The following is a 22,634-nucleotide window of genomic DNA, read 5'->3' as shown; positions in this document are numbered from 1 at the left end:
CATTTCCTGAGAGACAAGCAGTTGGCCTTCTCCAGAAGACACTTTTTACCACATCACATGCTTCTTTCAACCATAGGCAGTGACACAATTTCTCAGTTAATATTTTTATAAAAGAATAATCCTATTTTAAGCTGGGACAATTAAATATTAGTAAGGACCGTGGAAATACCTGATATTAAAATAATGGAAATTTAATGTTACTTCAAGTCAGTAAGGAGACTTCTTAATACTTTTGGCATTTAAGAAATCCTTCTGTAAATAATAAATTGACTGCATACTTTCCTCATTGCCACTTTTATTTCTTTGTTCCTGAATGTATAAATGACTGAATTAAAAAAAGGAGTGAGAACTGCATCAAAAACAGCAAGGAATTTGTCTAGGTGTGATGTAGGGTGAGGCCAGATATAAACAAAGATGCAAGGACCGAAGAACAAAATCACCACCATGACATGAGCTGACAAAGTGGAGAGGGCCTTAGATGAGCTACCTGAAGAGTGTTTCCGAACAGAGATCAGGATAAAAATGTAGGAGACAATCAATATGAAGAATGATCCCAGAGATACAAACCCACTGTTGGCTGTGACCATGAACTCTAGCCTGTAGGTATCTGTGCAGGCAAGCTTGATGAACCGAGGAAGGTCACAGTAAAAGCTGTCTATTACATTAGGGCCACAGAACGGCAATTTTACAACAAAAACCAGTTGAACTATGGAGTGAATCAAGCCAATTATCCACACAGCAACCAGGAGCAAAATACACGTTTTCCAGCTCATAATAGTCAAATAGTGAAGAGGCTTACATATGGCAACATATCTGTCAAAGGCCATGGCTATGAGCAGCACCATCTCCACACCACCAATGAGGTGGATGAAGAAGATCTGAGCGATGCAGCCTCCAAAGGAGATGACTTTACACTTTCGGAAAATGTCATACATCATCCTGGGAGAAATGACAGAAGAAAATCCCAGGTCAGCGACGGAGAGGTTGGCCAACAGAAAGTACATGGGGGAGTGTAAGTGAGGGTCAGAAGTCACAGTGAGCATAATGAGGGAGTTTCCCATCACGCTTGCCATGTAAAAAACAGAAGAGAACACAAAGAGGAGAAGTTGGATCTTCCAGGAGTTGGTGAGTCCTAGGAGCACAAACTCTGACACCACAGAGTGATTCATTCCATCTATTGATTTATCAGCTGGAATGTTTCCAGAGAAAAGAAAAGGAAAAGGAAACAAAAATGAGAATATTAATAGTTCTCCATATTATAATGATTACTTATTCGGATATTCACACTGTGAAGACTATAAATCTCCTCAACTCCTTCTCAGGGCCATATCATCACCAAATAGGCATTTTACCTGTGGTCACCTAAAGCAGTTGAGTCATTTCCACACGCAATACCCCCTTCACCAAAACCTCCAGGACTACCGATCTACAAGCAAGGGAATGGTACAAATATGATAACATAGTAGATGTGCATGGCAGGGATTGGGAGGGCAGGGAAGGTGGAACAGCGCACCAAAAAAGAGAAAAAGAAAGAAGAGGTGGAGGTGGTGGCATTTGCCAGAACACATTTGTTCTATTTTTAAACTGTTCATAAAACAATTCTTCAGCCATTCAGATTGTGTTGTTTCTTAACCTCATCTCATCCTAGGTACATATGTCTCAGTCATTTTATATCACTACCTACAATCACATTTGCAATTCACACAAAGCCTACAGAGCAGAGGTGAGCATGAGAGGACCAGGCATATGGCGTAGAGGTGACTTTGGAGTATGACATGTCCAAGGAAAGGGTAGAATAGATATTCACGGCACAGGGTATCTGCATGGGCACCCAGATGTATAAGTAAAAGTACTGAGTAGGGTGGTTAGCAGCCAGGACATGGCCAAGATGTGCAAGTGGGGTTGATGGGGATGGGGAGGTTTTGATATGGGAAGTCAAGGAAGTTAAGGAAGCCAATTTGATTTATCTCTCCTGATCCTTCACAATCTCTGAGGTTTGCTATGTAGCTTGGTTATAGCTGTTGGAGCCCTACTTTTAGAAATTGCTAGGGACGAAGAAATACACACTGACCCTCCTCTGTCCCTCCCTCTCTCTTTGCCCCTTTTATCCTTCTTATCTCATCTGTCTGCTTCTAACCTACTAAGCGTCTGGGATCTGGTGCCAAGTCTGACTCTTTCCTGACCATAATTTTGGGGTACAATATGAACCTCTCTAGTCCTTAGCCATTTTTGCAAAGAATACACTGTTACCCCATGGAAGATAATATCCTCTTGCCTGTGGGTCAAACACTTCTGTGTCAAGCCCTCCTGCTCCCATAATATTTAGATATGCAGCTAAAGGCTGGAGTGAGTTGAGAAAAGGGGGAGGCTGGAGCATAAACAGTGCAGGGCTGATAACATAAAGGTACGTGAATGCACAAAAAGCCTCAGATCTGAAACTGAAGGGGCAAGAGAAACCCAGCAACAGAAAAAATGGATCCCCAAACTTTCCCTTTTAACGTGGGCATTTAAATATACACAGACACACAGCTCCATGTGCATGCTAAGTGAAATTCGTCATAAAATTATAATCCCAAAACCTCAGTAGTGATTATTTAGTCCAAGTTAATCATTTACAAATGAGAAAATAGTGGTCGCAACTAGATATATATAGAGAATCTAGATTTTCTGGCTCACAAAGGGCTTCCGAGTCTACATACTAGAAAAATAATAACAGGAAAAGACATAAGCCAAGTCCTAGATCTACTCAGTGCAAAACAGTAGCCACTAGTTACTTGTGGTTATTAAATGAAATTAAAAATCGATTTCCTTGGTTGTACTAGCCACACTTCCAGTGTTCAATAGCTACATGTATCTAGTGATTATGTATTGGATAGCACAATAGAGAACATTTCCAACCACTACTCAGCCTTTAAAGGTATATCAAAATACCATTTCCTCCATGAATATTTCCCTGGCAACTTTACTTTAATCTATTACCTCTATTATTACTAGATCTCAGGAAACTTAAATTTTAATTGAAAAACACTAGTTCCCACATAAAAATAAACCCCAACGTATGGCATCAGAGGAGAAGCTCCAAGTGCTTGTTGTTGGCCAGGAAGGACACGCGAGTCCGCTGGGAAATTCAGAGGCAGCTTTACAAAGGAGAAAGGACTTGATGTGAGTTTTAAAGCATCAGTAGGAGTTTAATAAGCTGAGAGGAAAGGGGAAAGTATTCTGAGAAAAGATAATAACTGATCCCTTATTTAGAGCAAATCCTTTGCTATTTATCATAGTTCTTCAATAGTTTTAATATTTCGTATTCTCTCTCCCCAAATATATTATAAATTTGAGGAGGATAAAGATCATTTCTTCTGGTTCTTCTATTTCTTAAAATAATGAATGTAATAAGTAGCAAAGATCTGTTGATTGTTTAGTCAATAACACTTCTCTGAAGTAAAGCCATTTTTTTCAGGCCCATAATTTTCCACAGTTTCTATTTTTCTAGTCTACCATCTTTTCTCATTAAGTCCAGCAGGCATAAGGGAAGTTTCCAAAATCAAATCTGAGCATTAACACATTTCCCAACTACTCCTAAGAGAATCCCTGATATTCTTGCTATAAATTTCCAGCTGTGTAGTAGGGAACCTTAATCTCAGGCTTATAGTAGTCCATGGTTTAAATTTTGAAGTTGTAGAAAACAACAAGAAGCATGTAAAAAGAAAAGAGAAGAAGGAAGTAGAGGGAGAGAGAGGGATTGAAAGAGAAGCAATAGTTCCAATAGCAGCCAGCATAGCAGGGAACGTACACAGTATCTCTCTTTCAGGTTTTATGATATAATTAGTAGTCATCGTCCATGCTCTTCTGAAAGTCAGAGATGAAAATATAGATATTTTACATACATAATTTAAAAGTTTCTGAAATAGTTAATGATGGAATTTTAGAGCTAAAAAAGCATAAATTATCTGTATGGCACATATTTACTAAGTACTTTTACCTATTTGATACTTATGATTAACTTTCAGGTGGCTATTTCCATAGTAGAATTATTTTCATTTACAGATGAGGAATCTCAAGTTCAGAGGTTAGAAGTTGTCCCAAAACATAGAGTTGCTTAGTTTGGAACCCAAAATCAAGCCTTCTGATTCCAAATCCATTGCTACTTGAATACATCATGCAAATATGGTTATTTGTTCATGATCTACAACAACTATTCCTATTATGGACTTTAAACAAGTATTAAAAAAGTACACTTGAGGGACTTCCTAGGTGGCGCAGTGGCTAAGAATCCACCTGCCAATGCAGGGGACACGGGTTTGATCCCTGCTCCAGGAAGATCCCACATGCCGCAGAGCAACTAAGCCCATGCGCCACAACTATTGAGCCTGTGCTTTAGAGCCCGTGAGCCACAACTATTGAGCCCATGTGCCACAACTACTGAAGCCCATGCACCTAGAACCCGTGCTCCACAATAAGAGAAGCTACGGCAATGAGGAGCCCGCACACTGCAATGAAGAGTAGTCCCTACTCGCGGCAACTAGACAAAGCCCATGTGCAGCAACAAAGACACAACACAGCCAATAAATAAATAAATAAATAAATTAAAAAAAATGTACACTTGAAACTTACACAATGTTAAGTGTCAATTATATCTCAATAAAGCTGGAAAGAAAAGAATCCAATTTAACTCGGAAGAATATTCTATCCTACACATGTAAACATTTAACACGTACATAAATTCACTTAACCCAAGATTTCATAGCTACTGGTGGCAGAGCCTAGACTTAAATCCACATATTATTGCTAAGACTTAAGGGGAATTGAGAATGGTGGTTGCTGATTAGAATGGGAAAGAAGCAAAATACATCAAAGTTTTGGTGCCAGTAAAAGATTCACCAAACTCAGGAGGCAATTTATTCATAAAAAGCCATAGTAATTGACAGGCCAGAAAGATCCAAGCTAGTGACAAAGACTGGAAGGTATCTAAAATTTGAAGTCATGAGAAAAAAAAAAGATTTGTTTAAAGGATAACATATAAACTGATAAAAGAAATTTAATGGAGAAACCATACATGGTCCCAAAAGAACAAATACCTTGTGTTTGTCACCATCATTATTACATTACTATTACTACTATTTTTATATATTATCTGCCTTTAAAAAGCCCTGTTTCTACGCACAGCAACAAAAATCAAGAGAGAAAGAAATGTCAAAGAACTAAGTAATGGCTGTCACTTTCATATGCCACAGGGAGATTAAAAAGAAAATGACTAAGAAAAAGGCATGGATTTAGGGCTGAAATATCTTTGGTGCCATTAAGGAGACTGGGTGGATTCAAAAGTAAAGAGAAAATCAAGACTGTAGGAAGGTAACAAATGGTGACCAAGCAGAGAAAGCAAAATCAGAAGTGACAAATAATTTCAGTAATATAAGAGAGTTTTTTTTGGGGGGGGGGATGTGGAAAATAAGGCAATATGCTATGTGCACAAAATTTGGAGAAGGCAGAAATCTATAAACAGTTAAAAGATAAATAAAATTTGCTTGCAACTGTGAGAATCTCATTGAAGATTGGAATCATGAACTTGGACAAAAGTTAGATGGAATATTTTTGAGGCAGCATTCAGAAATACTCAGAAACTTAATACTTACGATTTTTGAGTAGCACATTTGTTTAGCAGAATAAGCAGAATGGAGTATCAAAGAGATAGGGATCCTTGGTGGTTAGAGGTCACACTGAAATTGTTTCACCACATTACACTTGGCAATACAGCAAGTGAAGCCAAAGATGACTTGATATATGGAGAAAATAGAATCAGAGATGTTAAAGCAGGGAGAGCAACTGTAAGCCTATCATAACTACTCTTTCTCCCCTATTTTGATTCTCAGATTTGCATTCTTATTAAAATCCACTTCATTATGTGATGAATACTTGATGAATACAGTTAACATTGCTGTATGATATATACAAAAGTTGTTAAGAGAGTAGATCCTAAAAGTTTGCATAACAAGAATTTTTTTCTCTTTTTATTGTATGTATACAAGATGGTGGATGTTAAATAAATGATGGTAAATCATTTCACAATATATATAAATCAAACAATTATGTTGTATACCTCCAACTTATACAGTGGTATAGGTCAATTATTTCTCAATAAAACTAGGAAAAATAAAACAACCTCATTTTCTTTCATGTGTCTTTCTCTACACAATTTCACTGACTCTTGCTTCCTGTACAATTTATGCTCCTGCACGTTCTGCTACAGCTTCCCTCTCTGGAAGCCTGGGAACCTGAGAAGGAGATTCTTCTCATGTGGAGTACAGTCCACCAACCCCTCCACCCCACCTACCTAATCTACCAAAAGATCTCAGGTGGCAGCATGGTCAGGGAGTCAGAGAAGTTTCACAAACTAAATTTTCTCCTGTGCATAAGCATGGCCCACATTCTTCCACCCACCCTCCCTAGAACAAGATGCTGTATAAAACACTGCTATTTTGAGAGAGGTGACTAATTAGCTTTAGTAGAAGGTGGTGGCCAAGTGATGCATTAGAGTTTTGGGATGCTCAGACTGAGGTCATCAGGCCAGGGGAATTGTCTCACAGAATTGTGAGGGAGGGAGAAAAAAGGGATGTTGGGTCATTTTTCTCATAAGAAATAAAGATTTACTAGTTTGCTTTTCATACACTTTTGATCTTTATTTCATTATATGACTCAGGAAATTTTTTATGAAAGGAAAATGTATTTTCTAATTTTTAAATGGAAGAAAGTTCAAACTTTCCTGAAAAAATAGAACTTAGATATCTTGACACAGTCAACTAAGTCTCTTTATGTGTTCGAAGGTCCAACAACAACTAGGAGCAGCAGGCATGAGTAAATATGAAAGACTTAGGGACTTCCCTGGTGGTGCAAAAGTTAAGAATTTGCCTGCCAATGAAGGGGACACAGGTTTGATCCCTGGTCCGGGAAGATTCCACATGCCATGGAGCAACTAAGTCTGTGCGCCACAACTACTGAGACTGTGTGCAATAACTACTGAAGCTTGTGCACTCTAGAGCCCTCATGCTGCAACTACTGAACCCTGTGTGCCTAGAGCCTGTGCTCCACAACAAGAGAAGCCACTGCATTGAGAAGCCCGCAGATCGCAACTAAGAGTAGCCCCTGCTCACTGCAACTAGAGATAGTCTGTGTGCAGCAATGAAGACCCAACACAGCCAGAAAAAAAAAAAGACTTAGAATAATGGAGAAGGATGGGAACGCTTGGAGTAGAAACGGAGTATAAGAGAGACAGGGTGGAAATAGAGATGGTGAAGGAGAAATGTGTGCACATACTCTTTACTTCCTGGAGAAACAATAGGAAACCAACCACAACAATTGTTAGAGCTCAGCAAATTTGAAAGTACAGGATAATTCACCAAAAAACTGTTAATACAAGGACACACAAATGAGAAATATATTAAGATTATTTAATTCAAAATAAGGCCCCCAATATAATTTTATTGGATTTAAAATATATTACATATGAAAAGCATTAAAATAAAATATATGTTTAAATAATACAGTATAAATTTACAATTTTTGACATATACCTTCTTCTGTTCTACTAATTCAAATATAGTAGAAATCAAATAAATAGAATGATTTGACAATTTATAAAGGAAGAAAAATAATAGGTCAATAACTATATAAAAAGTATAAAAGTTGAAGGCAAAAAGTTTGGGGCACATCCTTTCAACATTATATCAGTACAAAGGTCACCCAAGGATTATCCAGAAGAATGTACTTAATTCATCTCACTGTAAGTATCAATTAAAGGTTACAGACTTAGTGAAATTCCCTTTTTAACTCATAGCTTTTTGCCTAGTAGAGATGCACATACTTTCTGTTCTGTGGACCAGATAGCCCCTGATAATGATGGCCTGTTGAACAGTAACCAGTGTTATATTTAATTCAACAAACATGTGAAAATTTCTTAGCAGAAATCCCTTTAAATGTTGTAGCTTTCCCCCCAGCTTTATTGAGATATTATTGACATACAATATTTTCTAAGTTTAAAGTGCACAGTGTGATGGTTTGATACACATACACATTGTGAAATGATTACCACAATAAGTTAGGTAACACCTCATTACCTTGATAATTACCATTTTTGTGTGTGTGGTGATAACATTTAAGACTTACGCTCTTAACAATGTTCTGTATATAATACAGTATTGTTAACTATTGTCACTGTGCTGTACATTAGATCCCTAGAACTTATTCACCTTATTTTTAGAACAGTATCTCCCAATTTCCTTCACCCCTCCAGCCCTTGGCAACCACCATTCTACTCTGTTTCTGTAAGTTTGGCTTTTTTAGATTCCACACATGAGGGAGAACCTATGGTGTCTTTCTCAGCCTGACTTATTTGACTTAGAATAATGCCCTCAAGTTTCATCCACATTGTTGCAAAAGGCAGGATTTCCTTCTTTTTTATGGCCGAATAAGATTCTAATATCTATCTCTCTATCATTTATCTATCATCTATCTCATAACTTCTTTTTTAAAGTAGTTTTACTTATTTATTTAGCTGGCTGTGTTGGGTCTTTTTTTGCTGTGTGCAGGCTTTCTTTAGTTGTGGTAAGTGGGGGCTACTCTTCATTGTGGTGTGCAGGCTCCTCATTGCCGTGGCTTCTCTTGTTGCAGAGCACAGGCTCTAGGCACGTGGGCTTCAGTAGTTGCAGCACATGGGCTCAACAGTTGTGGCTCATGGGCTCTAAAGCTCAGGCTCAACAGTTGTGGCGCATGGACTTAGTTGCTCCGCAGCACGTGGGATCTTATTGGAGCAGGGATCAAACCTGTGTCCCCTGCATTGGCAGGTGGATTCTTAATCACTGTGCCACCTAGGAAGCCCAATCTCATAACTTCTTTATTCATTGATCTATTGATGGATACTGAAGTTATTTCCATGTCTTGATTATTGTGAATAACGCTGCCGTGAACATAGGGATAGAGATATCTCTTCGGCCTGGTGATTTCATTTCCTTCAGGTATATGACCAGAGTGGGACTGCTGGATCATAAGGTAGGTCTGTTTTTAATTCTTTGAGGAACTTCCAGACTGTTTTCCACAGTGGCTGCTCAGCTATGACTGAGGGAAGTCATTGCTTGTGATTTGGTTTTGCTCCTAAGAATTTATTGTGCCTCAGAATTTATTTACTTATTTTTTTCCCTTATTTCCTAAAGCTGCTTTTAGATACAGAGTCTGCTAAAAGTTAATGACTGAAAAAGTACAGCTATTCACAGCATCATATAATCTTAGATCTTTACCAAGTAATTTCATGAATTTCCTTTTCCTAATCTCATTATGCTTCTAGCAAATTTACAGGAAAAAGAAACCCAGAACAAAACAAAAGAAATAGACTTTATCCCAAATTTGAGGTCAGCTGCAGAGACAGGCAGCTCTTGCTGAGAACCCCAAAGAAAGGGTTCTAGCTCTAATTTTTGGTGCACATGTGATTCATAGCAGTCTGCTAAATTAGCCTGTTGTGTTACCCTCTGTTGGAAGGTGCTGAGTTTCAGACACCATATTTTGAACCACAGTTGGTAAGTCAAGAAAAAAATATCACAGGAATGTTGAAAACGCACAAGCTATACCACCATCTTACTCCAAGTTTACAAATGTTCTGTAAACCAGACCTCAATAAAAACCCCAACTAAAATTTGTTGAGGGAGTCATTAGTGTAGGAGTCTTAAATAAAGCATTTGCCTTCACATCTAACTAATCTCAATTTCCATTTTGTTGGTGTGGTGAAATAAAAATTAAGAGAAAAAAAGTGTTGAATGGAAACATTTTATTAAATCCAATCTAACAACAGAATGAAAAATCAAAGATTTGAATTTCAGGAAAAGTAGAGAATGGGAGTAAGCCTTTTAAAGCTGAAAGTCCACAATCTGTCTCTGTCCCTAACTGGGAAAACACTGTCCTAATTTTGCTGTTTGGTTGACAGTAATCAGGTAGATGGATTAGGAAAGCAGCAACCCACTGGGCTAGCTGTTGGTGATCTACCACAGGTAAGGTGCCAGAGCCTAGGCTGTGTCATTATTCAGGTCTGCACAGGTGTCTGCGGGGCTAGCTGTCAAAGATAGAAAGGTTAAAGGACAATTTTCAAAAAGCTAAAATCATGATGCTCATACAAATTTATTAACCAGTGAAGGAATTAGTAACATGTTAAAACCAGTTCAAATGGGGACTTGACTTACAGAAACTCATATTCTTTACTGGAGACATATGTATTTGCATTGTCATGAAGAGAAATCATTTCCATTGCTTGAATTGGACACATGTGTATTACCTTCAGCTTTCTGCATGTTAACGTCTGTCTCTATAGGATTGTAATATAGCCTAGTCAAAGACAAAGGCCCATATACCTATAAAATCATATAATCCCAGAAGATCCCACTATATGGATAATGCCCAGTATTCCACTGAAAGGGCACCCAGTAATGTCTTCGCCCATTTCCAAGTCATTCTCAATATTTCCTAACAAAGTATTTCCCTGTTGCCCAGGCAAGGCCTGATTACTTGGGGTAAAAAAGCCAGCCTTTCCTCTAGTGCAATCTAGTGCTGTTCAAAGCAGAGAAAAAATCCTCCTCTGAGGCAGGTATTGGCCAAATCTAACTGCTCCACTGTAGAACACCTGGTCTGTAAGAATATTGAAAGTGCTGTCCCAAGGCGTTTTTCTTTAAGTGCGTTCTTCATGAAATAATGTTATAAACACTCAGTTGAGTCCTGAGGCTAACCCAGTATGAGTCAAGTTTCTTTACTTGACCCTGCTATAATACAGATAAACAGACACATGGTCAAGGTATTTTACAGTGCCTTCACCTCAAACACTCTGAATAAGCAGCAGTTGATTTTGAAGGTGGGGGAGGAGGTGGTCTAGGAAGAGCTATCCCCGTAAAGAATTTGTCAAGCACAAATTATTGAGAGACAGAATTATTTTGCTCCAAATATGGACAACAATTATTCAAAAACAACACACAAAATTTCCAGATTATAAAAAAAATCACAGTAAAAGTCATGAAGAAACAGTGCATATAAATAGAATGCCTATCAGAAAAATGGTAGAACAAACAATGGAAATATATTGTAGGAGGACAAACATGTCTTTATTTTTTTCTCTCCCACTCTTTTTCTTGCTAGGAAAAATAACTGTATTCCCTGTCTTCGGAGCCTGGTTGAGCTGTATGAGTTTTGCTCATAATCCCAAATTTCTCCCCTTTTCCTTTCTCGCTAGGCTGGCAAATCACAGGTAATGAATATCTTATTTGAGGGTTATTTCTTCCCATTCATAACTAGTGACCTATAGAAAATTAAAACCCTGTCGTGGTGTAGCCAGTATGCATGGCTCATACAGATAAAACACAGAAATAAGCTAAAAAGCCAGATAATATAGACAAATCGGTATTTAAATACATCAAAAACATAGAAAGTAATAACTGAAATTAGAGAGAACACAAAGGTCAAAAATAAATTCCCATATAAGTCATCATTTGGCCTCTAACCAGACAAGACTGACTTACAGCATAAACTGATAAAATCTTTCTCATTTTAGCTTAAAAAATTGTGAATGAACTTATATAAAATCAAGATAAGTTTCTACTTGAAATTATCTGGAGCTATAAGACAGGCAGCTTGTAAATGCCAGGTAGATTGCTTACACATAATTTATGTATAGATATATCTTTCCCAATCATCTTTCTTTGGTGTTGGAAACTAGTTTTTGCATTCTATAATGACTCTGAAATCTTCCAAAGTTCTGTTGGTGGGGAGTATCACAGTAGTAAGTACCTTTGTAAGCGCTGTTTAATGTTACTCCTTGCAATGCAGCATTCTCACTCACACAAAAACCCACTGTTTATACCATCTCCAATTTTCTAGCTCAGTAGAAAAGACACGTGTAATTCTCAAATTAAAATTACTCAAATTTTCAAGCTGTGGTGGCCAAGATGGCAGATTAGGAAGGCCTAGAACTCACCTCCTTCCTTGGGCACACCAAAACGACAACTCTTTACAGAGCAACTGTTGATGAGAAAGACAGGACTACTATTAGAGAAGATTCCTACACCCACAGACATAAAGAGAAAACACAACGAGATGCGTAGAAGGGGTAGAGATAGTATAGTCAAGGCTGAAACCCCTGGCTGGGCAACCCACAAGCAGGAGTATAATTATAATTGCAGGGATTCTCCTCAAGGAGTGAGAGGTATGAGCCTCACATCGGGCTCCCCAGTGTGGGGGTCCTGCTTCAGGAAGACCAACCGCCAGAACATTTGGCTTTGAAGGCCTGTGAGGTTTAGCTTAGGGAGAGGCAGAGGGCTGTAGGAAACAGAGACTCCAGTTGAAGGTCACACACAAAATCGCACAGCTCTGGGACCCAAGGCAGAAGCAGTAATTAGAAAGGAGCCTGGGTGAGACTCCTGGAGAGACAGAATGCAACTGGAGTTCACCCTGGGCACAGAGACACATTTTGGGGAGCTTGTTCTACCATGCGGATACTGAGGCTGGCAAGCACCATTCTGGAATCCTCCTACCAGCTTATGAGAGCAGGGACCAGCCCCATCCACTGCTTGTCAACACCAGTACTGGGATGCCTCAGGCCAAGCAGCTATCCAGGCAGGGGCAATGGCCCATACACCAACAGGCTGTCTGCCTTAAGATCTCCCGAGTCCATAGCTGCCTCAGGACCTGGCCCCACCCACCAGAGGGCCCTGGACATGGCCCCACACAGCGGTGAGCAGCACTTGTCTCAGGACCACTTGGGCTTTGGCTCTCCCATCAATAGGGAGAGCTCCATGACCCAGGTCCAAGACTGTGGGCCCTGCAGCCAGAGACCACAGGACATGGTTCTGCCCACCAGCCAGCCAGGACTAGACCTAGGACCCAGCCTCACCCACTAGTGGGTGGCCATCAGCCACAGGACCATCACAGCCCTGAAGCCTGCCATGGCAGGACTCAGCCCACAGAGGAGTAGGTTGGAACTAGCCCCAGGCTTCCCTCTTCCCTCGGCCCACTAACCAGCAGGCCAACAGAATGGCCTAGATCCCTCAGTCACCTGCCTTGGATCTAGTCCCACACACCAGTGGTCTGATACAAGCTTTAGGAACCCCCAGACTGCACAGCCAGATGTGTCAGAAACCAGGCCCACCCAGCAGCTGGTTGAAACCATACCCAGGACCCTGTTGGGCTCTGATCCCATCAACAAGCAGGTTAAGATAAGCTCTGAGACACCTTGGATCCCTCAGTAAATCATCCTGGGATCCAGACCCACTTACCAGTGGGCTGACACTAGCCTTGGGATATCCAAGATCCCCAGGCAGTCATGTCAGAAATTGAACCCCTCCACCAGTAGGCTGACACTAAATCTGGGTTCCCTGCCCCTGCAATCACCACCCTGGAACTAGCTGCATCCCCCAGTGAGCTTGCACTAGCTCTAGGACCCCTCAGGGCTCTGTAGCCAGCTGCCTCGTGACCTTGCCCCACCCATCAGCAGCTGGCAGCCTCTGCACAAGGCAGCCTGGCAAACAACTGGAGTGTGGGCCAGCAATGCCAACTAGACTACCTACAGTAGTCAGCCCACCACAAGAGAAGAACCCACACTGCCCACAAAGGGGGCACCCCTAGAGCACATAGCGCTGGTGACTAGAGAAGAGTTCACTCTTGGGATGTACAGGACATAACCTATGGGAAATGAAACAGACCTACAAAATACAAAGAAATAAAAAAAAGTGAATTAGACAAAAGGAGGTGACAGAGGAGTATTTTCCAAACAAAAGAACAGATAAAACTCTAGAAGAAGAACTAAGTGAAGAGGAGTTAAGAAATTTACCCAATAAAGAGTTCATGGTAATTATGATAAATATGCTCAAAGAACTCAGGAAAAGATAAAATGAACAGAGTGAGAAGTTAGATGTTTTTAACAAAGATTTAGAAAATCTAAGGAACACCAAACAGAGCTGAAGAATACAATAATTTAAATGAAAAATACACGAGAAGCAATAATACAGAAGAACATATCAGTGAGCTAGAAGACAGAGTAGTGGAAATCACTGAAGTTAAACAGAAAAAAGAAAAAAGAATAAGAAGAAATAAAGAGTTTGAGACCTTTGACATCATCATGTGTATTAATTGTTGCGTTATAGGGGTCTAAGAAAAAGAACAGTGACAGAAAGGGAAAGAGAACATACTTGAAGGCGTAATAGCTGAAAACTTTCCTAACCTTGGAAAGGATATAGACATCCATGTCCAGTAAGCACAGAGAATCCCAAACAGGATCAACCTAAAGAGGACCACACCAAGACGCATTATAATTAAAATGGCAAAAATAAACAATAAAGAGAGAACATTAAAAGCAACAAAAGCAAAGCACAAGTTATGTACAAGGCAACTCCCTAAAGGCTATCAGCTGACTTTTCACAGAAACCCTGCTGGTCTGAAGGGAGTGTCATAATATATTTAAAGGGATGAATGGGAAAAACCTGCTACCAAGAATACTGTACTTGGCAAGACTTTCATTCAGATTTGATGGAGAGATCAAAAGTTTTACAGACAGGTAAAAGCTAAAATAGTTTAGCACCACCAAACCAGCTTTGTAAGAAATGTTAACAGAACTTCTATAAGTGAAAAAGAAAAAGCCACAAGAAAAATATGAATATTACAAAAGAAAAAAAATTCATTCATAAACGCAAGTAAATCAATCACAAATAAGCTAGTAGGAAGGTTAAAAGACAAAAGGAGTAGTAAAATCATCTATATCCACAATAAGTAGTGAAGGGATTCATAAAAGACAAAGTTGTAAAATATGATTTCAAAAACAGTAAATGTTGGGGGTGGGGGAGTTAAAATGCAGGGCTGTTAAAATATATTTGAATCTTAGAGATCAGCAACTTAAAATAATTACATATATACATAGATTGCCATATATAATCCTCATGGTAACCACAAACCAAAAATGTATAACAGATATACAGACAAAAAGAGAAAGTAATCCAAACATAACACTAAAGGTAGTCATTATATCACAAAGGAAGCAAGCAAAAGAAGAAAGGAAAAAAAAAAAAAAAAAAAAAGAACTGCAAACACAACCCCCAAACAATTAACAAGATGGCAATGGTACACATCTAGCAATAATTAGTTTAAATGTAAATGGACCAAATGCTCCAATAAAAAAAGTCATAAAGTGAAGGGATAAAATACAGGACCTATCTATATGCTGCCTACAAGATGCATACTCCAGATGTGAAGACATACACAGACTAAAAGTGAAATGATGGAAAAAGGTATTTTAAGCAAATGTAGATGAAAAGAAAGCTGGAGTGCAATATCTATATCAGAAAAAATAGACTGTAAACAAAGAGTGTGAAAAGAGAAAAGAAGGACATTATGTAATAATCAAGGGATCAGTCAAATAAGAATATATAAAAATGGTAAATATGCAGACATCCAACACAGGAGTATCTTGTTACAGAAAGCAAATATTAACAAGTATAAAGGAAGAAATTGACAGTAACACACTAATAGTAGAGAAGTTTAAAATCCAATTATGTATATGGACAGATCACAAAGACAGAAAATTAGTAAGAAAACACTGGCCTTAAGTGACACATCACATCAAGTGGTATGTATACGTATGTATGTATGTATGCATGCGTGTGTGTGTGTGTGTGTATAATACTCCATTAAAAAGCAGCAGAATAAACATTCATTTTAAGTGCACATGGAACATTCTCCAGGATAGATTAAATGCTAGGCAACAAAACAAGTCTCAATATATTTAAGAAAACTGAAATCACATCAAGCATCTTTTCTGACCACAATGCTATAAGGCCAGAAACTAACTACAAGAAAAAAACTGCAAAAACCGCAAACGTGGAGGGAATACAATATGCTACTAAACAACCAATGGAACAGTGAGAAAAATCAAAGAAAAAAGAAATCCTAAAATCCTAAAAACAATGTTCCAAAATCTATGGGACCCTGCAAAAGCTATTGTAAGAGGGAATTTTATAGCAACACAAAGGACAGAGAGCCCAGAAATAAACACACACTTATGGTCAATTAATCTATGTCAAAGGAGGCAAGAATATATAGTGGAAAAAAGACAGTCTCTTCAATAAGTGGTGCTGGGAAAACTGGACAGCTACATGTAAAAGAATGAAATTAGAATATTTTCTTACACTATACAAACTTAAAATGGGTTAAAGACCTAAATTTAAGACCAGGTGCTATAAAACTCCTAGAGGAAAACATAGGCAGAACACTGTTTGACATAAATTGAAGCAATATTTTTTGGATCTATCTCCTGAAGCAAAGGAAATAAAAGCAAACAGAAACAAATGGAAACTAATTAAACTTAAAAGCTTTCAGGCACCAAAGGAAGCCATCAACAAAACAAAGAGACAACCTACTGAAAAGGAAAAATATTTGCAAATGATATGACTGAGAAGGGTTTTATATCCAAAACATATAAATAGCTCACACAACTCAACATTAAAAAAACAAATAACCTGATTAAAAAATGGGCAGAAGAACTAAACAGACATTTTTGCAAAGAGGAAATGCAGATGGCCAACACGCACATGAAAGGATGCTGAACATCACAAAAAGAGAAATTCAAATCAAACCTACAATGAGATATCACCTCACACCTCTCAGAATGGCTATCATCAAAAAGAACACAAATAACAAATGTTGGTGAGAATGTGGAGAAAAGAGAACCTATTGTACACTGTTGCTGGGAATGTAAAGTGGTGCAGCCACTGTAGAAAACAGCATGGAGGTTTCTCAAAAATCTAAAAATAGAACTACCATGTGACCCAGCAATTCCATTCCTGGGTATATATCTGAAAACAAACAAACAAACAAACAGACACCCCCAAGTTCCCCTCAAACCCCCAAACCAAAAACAATAATTCAAAAAGATACATGCACCACAATGTTTATAGCAGCATTATTTGCAATAGTCAAGACATGGAAGCAACATAAGTATCCATCAACAGAGGAATGGACAAATAAGACATAATATACATAGTATATATATATATATATATATATATATATATATATATATATTACACACAATGCAATACTACTCAGTGATTTAAAAAATATGAGACTTAGCCATGTGCAGCAACATGGGTGGACTTGGAGGGTATTATGCTAAGTGACATTAGTCAGACAGAGAAAGACAAATACTCCATATCACTTACATGTGGAATCTAAAAAAATACAACAAAGTAGTAAATAAAATAAAAGGAAGCAGATTCACAGACACAGAGAACAAACTATCTGTTACCAGTGGAGAGACGGAAGGGAGGAGGAGCAATATAAGGGCAGGGGAGAAAAGGGCTATTAATGGATTGTATGAAATCATGTGTATGAAACTTTTGAAAATTTAAAGCACTATATAATTTAAATAATCTTTCATCTAATAAAAACATAAATTAAAAATAAAATAAATAATGGAACTACAGAGAATAAACAATCAAAATCATATGATCATCTCCATAGATGAAGAAAAAGTTTTTTTTATAAAATTCAGCATCGATTTACATATAAACTCTCAACAAAGTGAGTATAGTAGGAACATACCTCAACATAATAAAGGCCATATATGACCAGTCCACAGCTAACTATCTATTTAATGTTAAAAACAGCTAACTTTCTACTCAAAGGTGAAAAGCTGAAAGAATTCCCTCTATTTCAGGAATATGACAAGGATGTCCACTCTGGTCACTGTTATTCAAACTAGTAAAAACGTCCTAGCTATAGCAATCGGGCAAGTAAAAGAAATAAAAGTAATCCAAATCGGAAAGGAAGAAGAACTGTCAGAGTTTTCAGATGACATAATACTGTACGTAGACAATCCTAAACACAGCACCAAAAAGTATTAGAACTCATCAATGAATTCAGTAAAGTTGTAGGATACAAAAGTAATATACAGAAATCTGTTGCATTTATATGTATTAACAATAAACTATCAGACAGAGAAATTAAGAAAACAATCCCAATTACAATTGCACCCAACGGAATAAAATAGCTAGATGTAAATCTAACTGAAGAGGTATAGGACCTATACTCAGAAAACTAAAAGACACTGATGAAAGAAATTGAAGATGACTCCAACAGATGGAAAGATATACTGTGTTCATGGATTGGAAGAATTAATATTGCTAAAATGACCACACTACCAAAGGTAATCCACAGATTCAACACAAATCCTATCAAAATGCCAATGGTATTTTTAACAGTATTGAATAAATAATTCTGAAATTTGTATGGAAACACAAAAGACTCCAAATAGCCAAAAGAATTTTGAGAAAGAAGAACAAAGCTGGAGGTAACAAGCCCCTTGATTTCAAACTGTGCTACAAAGCTACAGCAATCAAAACAATATTGTATTGGCACAAAAATAGGCACAGATCAATGGAACAGAATAGAGAGCCCAGAAATAAACCCACACTTAAGTGGGCATCTGACCTGTGACAAAAAACACAAGACTATACACTGGGGAAAAGAAATCCTCTCCAAATGCCATTGGGAAAACTGGACAGCTATATGCAAAAGAATCAATCTGGACTACTCTTTTATATCATGCACAAAAGTAAACTAACAATGGATTAAATCCTTAAACGTAAGAGTCTGAAACTGTAAAACGACTAGAGGAAAACAGAGTCAGCATGCTCTTGGACATCCGTCTTAGTAACATTTTTTGGACATGTCTCCTCAGGGAAGGGAAGCAAAAACAAAAATAAATAAATGGGACTCTAACAAAGTAAAAAGTGTTTGCACAGCAAAGAAAAGTATGACTAAAATGAAAAGACTGCCTACTGAATGGGAGAAGATGTTTGCAAAAGATATATGTGATAAGGGGTTAATATGCAAATATACAAAGAAGTTATACAGCTCAACACCAATAAAATAAACAACCTGATTAAAAAATGGGCAGAGGATCTGAATAGATATTTTTTCAGAGAAGACATACAGATGGTCAACAGGCACATGTAGTTGCTCAACATCACTGATCATCAGAGAAATTCAAATCAAAACCACAATGAGATAACACTTCACACCTGTTGGAATGGCTATGATCAAAAGGACAGCAAATAAGTTTTGGTGAAGATGTGGAGAAAAGGGGACCCTTGTGCACTGTGGTGGGAGTGTAAATTGGTGCAGCCACTATGAAAAATGTATGGAGTTTTCTCCAAAAATTAAAAATAGAACTGCCACATGATCCAGCAGTTCCACTTCGGGGTATTTATCTGCAGACATTGAAAACACTAATTCAAAAAGATATACAAAGCTGGTACAAGAGTGTAAAGCAATTATATTCCAATAAAGAGCTTTAAAAAAGATGTATGCACCCCAATGTTCTCTGCAGCATTATTTACAATAGACAAGATATGAAAGCACCATAAGTATCCATCAGCAGATGAATGTATAAAGAGGATGTGGTACATATAAATCAACCATTAAAAAGAATGAAATCTTGCCATTTGCAAGAACATGGATGGACCTAAAGTGTATTAGGGTAAATGAAATAAGTCAGAGAAAGACAAATACCCTCTGATTTCACTTACATGTGGAATCCAACAAACAAAAGAAATGAACAAATATAACAAAACGGAAACAGAATTATGGATACTGAGAACATACAGTTGGTTGCCAGAGGGGAGAGGGATGGGGGAAGAAAGAAGCAGGTGAAGGAAATCAAGATGTACAAACTTCCAGTTGCAATATAAATGAGTCATGGATATGGAATGTACAGTGGGGGGACATAGCAATAAATATATAATATCTTTGTGTGATGACATATCATAACTAGATTTATCTTGATGACCATTTTGAAATGTATGGAAATATCGAATCACTATGCTGTGTAACAGGAACTGACAGTGTTGTAAGTCAGTTATATTTCAGAAACAAACAAACAAACAGAAAAAGATCAGATCTGTGGCTACCAGAGGCAGGGGTGGGGAGGGGGAATTGGATGAAGGTAGTCGAAAGGTACAAACATTCAGTTATCACACAAAAAAGTACTAGAGATGTAATATACAACATGATAAATACAATTAACACTGCTGTATGTTATATATGAAACTTAAGAGAGTAAATCCTAAGAGTTCTTATCACACGGAAAAAGCTTTTTTCTACTGTTTTAATTTTGTATCTATATGAGATGATGGATGTTCACTGAACATATTCTGATAGTCATTTCATGATATATGCAAGTCAAATCATGTTGTACACCTTAAATTTATACAGTGACATATGTCAATTATATCTCAATAAAACTGGAAGAAAAAAGTTAACTTTATAAAAGGTATATCACCATTAAATAATTCTCTTTTGAAAAATTATTTAAACTTTAAGAAACATTTGAACTCTTTTGGCTCCTGTTCTCTCTCCTTATAAGGTAACTAATTACAATGCTTTCTAAATTTAACATGCTCCTTTAAATTTTACTTGGTGTGGAGACAATTAAACAGAGAATTTTCAAATCCTAGATCAGAATGGATGGGGCAGGCCTTTAAAAATGTTAGCTCATAGAAGCTTAAAGCATAATAATCTTAAATACCACACATCAGAGACTCATGGTTCCAGGTTTCAAACAGTAACTGTAACTAAATGATTACTAAGAGATGAAAATATAGGTACCTAGTCTATATCCAGATCTAGGGATTTGCATAACATTCTTCCGTGAATTCTCCTCATTAATGAGCTTTTCCCCTTTGATATATATGTGATTTTGGAAGCATGTTAATCTAATCAATTGACACCATATTGATTGACCAAAGTGCACAAGGTCAAATTGACCCTTACTCCAATTATTGCTAAATCCACATGAAGGAAGCCTTTTTTCTCATTTCATTCTTAATCTCCCTTCCACTAACTTGCAATGCAAAGAGACTATCTTTCCTCCTCCAAAGACCCAATTCCCTTGGGCTGTAAATTTCCAAAGTGAAGGGCAATTTATAATATTTACAGACCACCTATAACTCCTGGAACACTATGCATACAGAAGGCAATCAGTTATCTTTAGGAGGCACACAGACCAGATACACTAAACCTGCCATAGTTTCCCATGTGAATATTACCATATTTTGTTACTTTATAAAAATGCCAAGAGGAATTTAACTTTTTTCGTGTAACTCGCTTTCAGTGCTTGCCTCTAAGTCAGCCTTGGTGACAACTCCAGTTGTTCTCACTGTTATTTTCAATACCAAATACCCAAAGTTAAAACTGGAGTCAGTCAGTCCAAAGTGTATTCTCTGCTTAATTTGTGAGATCTCACGAATTATGCAGAGAATCAGGAACTGCCACTCTAAGCTCCATTTTTATAGGGTACAGCAATTACATGTGAAAACATCCTAGTATCCCCAGTAGTACTAAACTCAGAAATTGATCCAAATTCATTCAATGAATGAAAGATCTGCAGTCCACTTAGACGTACTTCCCTATTAGAAAGGATGATAAAATGTATAATGTTCTCTAGGTTCACCAAAGACATACTAGGAGAAAGGCAATGAAATTTTTGAGACAAAAAATTACGACTGTTAGATTTCTTTTAGTGGGTAATTATGAAGGCAAATAAATTACCACCAGTGATTATGATTTACATAGGCTAGCAAAATGCTTTTGTCAAGGTTCAACATAAAAAATCTGTGAAAAAGATCAGGGTTTAAGAGACTTTTGTATGTATTTGATGATTTTGGTAGCTCCTTTCATTACTACACTATAATATTTGTTATAAAAATATTAAAGTTATAGATAAGAAGATAATAAAAACCACTTATATCCTCCAAGGAAGAAATATCAGTATTAACATTTTAGGTTATATACACACATTATTTTAAAAATAGATCATTTTAAATCTTATTTTGTTATTGCCTTTTTCACTTATTAATCTATCTTGAGCAACTTTTCATGTTATTAAATATTCATTACTTAATAGTTGAGCTGTATGTATATAACAGAATTCCACCGTGTTCATAGCATAATTTATTTAATTTAGAATTGTTTTACCATCAACAAGGAACTGACATAAATATAGGTGAAAATAATATAGACAAATTTGCCTTAAATGAAGAAAGGTAAGCTAGGATTCTCCAGGGATCAACATTAAACCTATCACATATGAAGAAAAGTAGCATAGTGATTAAAATTCCAGCCTCTGGAAATACACGGACTGCATTTAAACCCAAATTTATGATTTATCAGCATTAGATGTTATTTAACCTCTCTGTGCCTTCATCTCCTCATCTGTAAAATGGGGATATTAAAAGTATCTATCTCTTTGCGAGACAGTAGCACAGACATATATATACTACCAACTGTAAAATAGTCAGTGGGAAGTTGTTGTATAACAAAGGGAGCCCAACTCGAGGATGGAAGATGCCTTAGAGGACTGGGGCGGGGAGGGTGGGGGGGACTCGAGGTGGGGGGAGTCAAGAAAGGGAGGGAATACGGGGATATGTGTATAAAAACAGATGATTGAACCTGGTGTACCCCCCCCCCCCAAAAAAAAGTGTCTATCTCAAAGATTGCTGTGAGGATTAAATGAATCAATATAGGTAAAGCTAAGAGCAGTGCCTGGCACATAGCATGTACTCTGTAAA

The 22,634-nt window shown here is 37.5% G+C and overlaps 1 protein-coding gene across 1 annotated transcript; it reads right to left on the bottom strand.

Annotated features, from left to right (window-relative positions):
- Positions 1 to 239: 239 nt before the first annotated feature.
- LOC130845813 (olfactory receptor 4F3/4F16/4F29-like) lies at positions 240 to 1,178 on the bottom strand. Its single transcript, XM_057723573.1, has one exon. It carries the CDS (start codon positions 1,167 to 1,169, stop codon positions 240 to 242), a length of 930 nt encoding a protein of 309 aa, XP_057579556.1. The 5' UTR covers positions 1,170 to 1,178.
- Positions 1,179 to 22,634: the final 21,456 nt, after the last annotated feature.

Source organism: Hippopotamus amphibius, chromosome 2 (genome assembly GCF_030028045.1).
Source record: "Hippopotamus amphibius kiboko isolate mHipAmp2 chromosome 2, mHipAmp2.hap2, whole genome shotgun sequence".
NCBI lineage: Eukaryota > Metazoa > Chordata > Mammalia > Artiodactyla > Hippopotamidae > Hippopotamus > Hippopotamus amphibius.
The sequence above is the reverse complement of the archived record's forward strand: the minus strand, read 5'-3'. Positions and strand labels throughout refer to the sequence as shown.

Bases quoted from the DNA above. Each gene is read 5' to 3' on its own strand.
- LOC130845813 (XM_057723573.1), bottom strand. From the start codon at position 1,169: ATGAATCACTCTGTGGTGTCAGAGTTTGTGCTCCTAGGACTCACCAAC.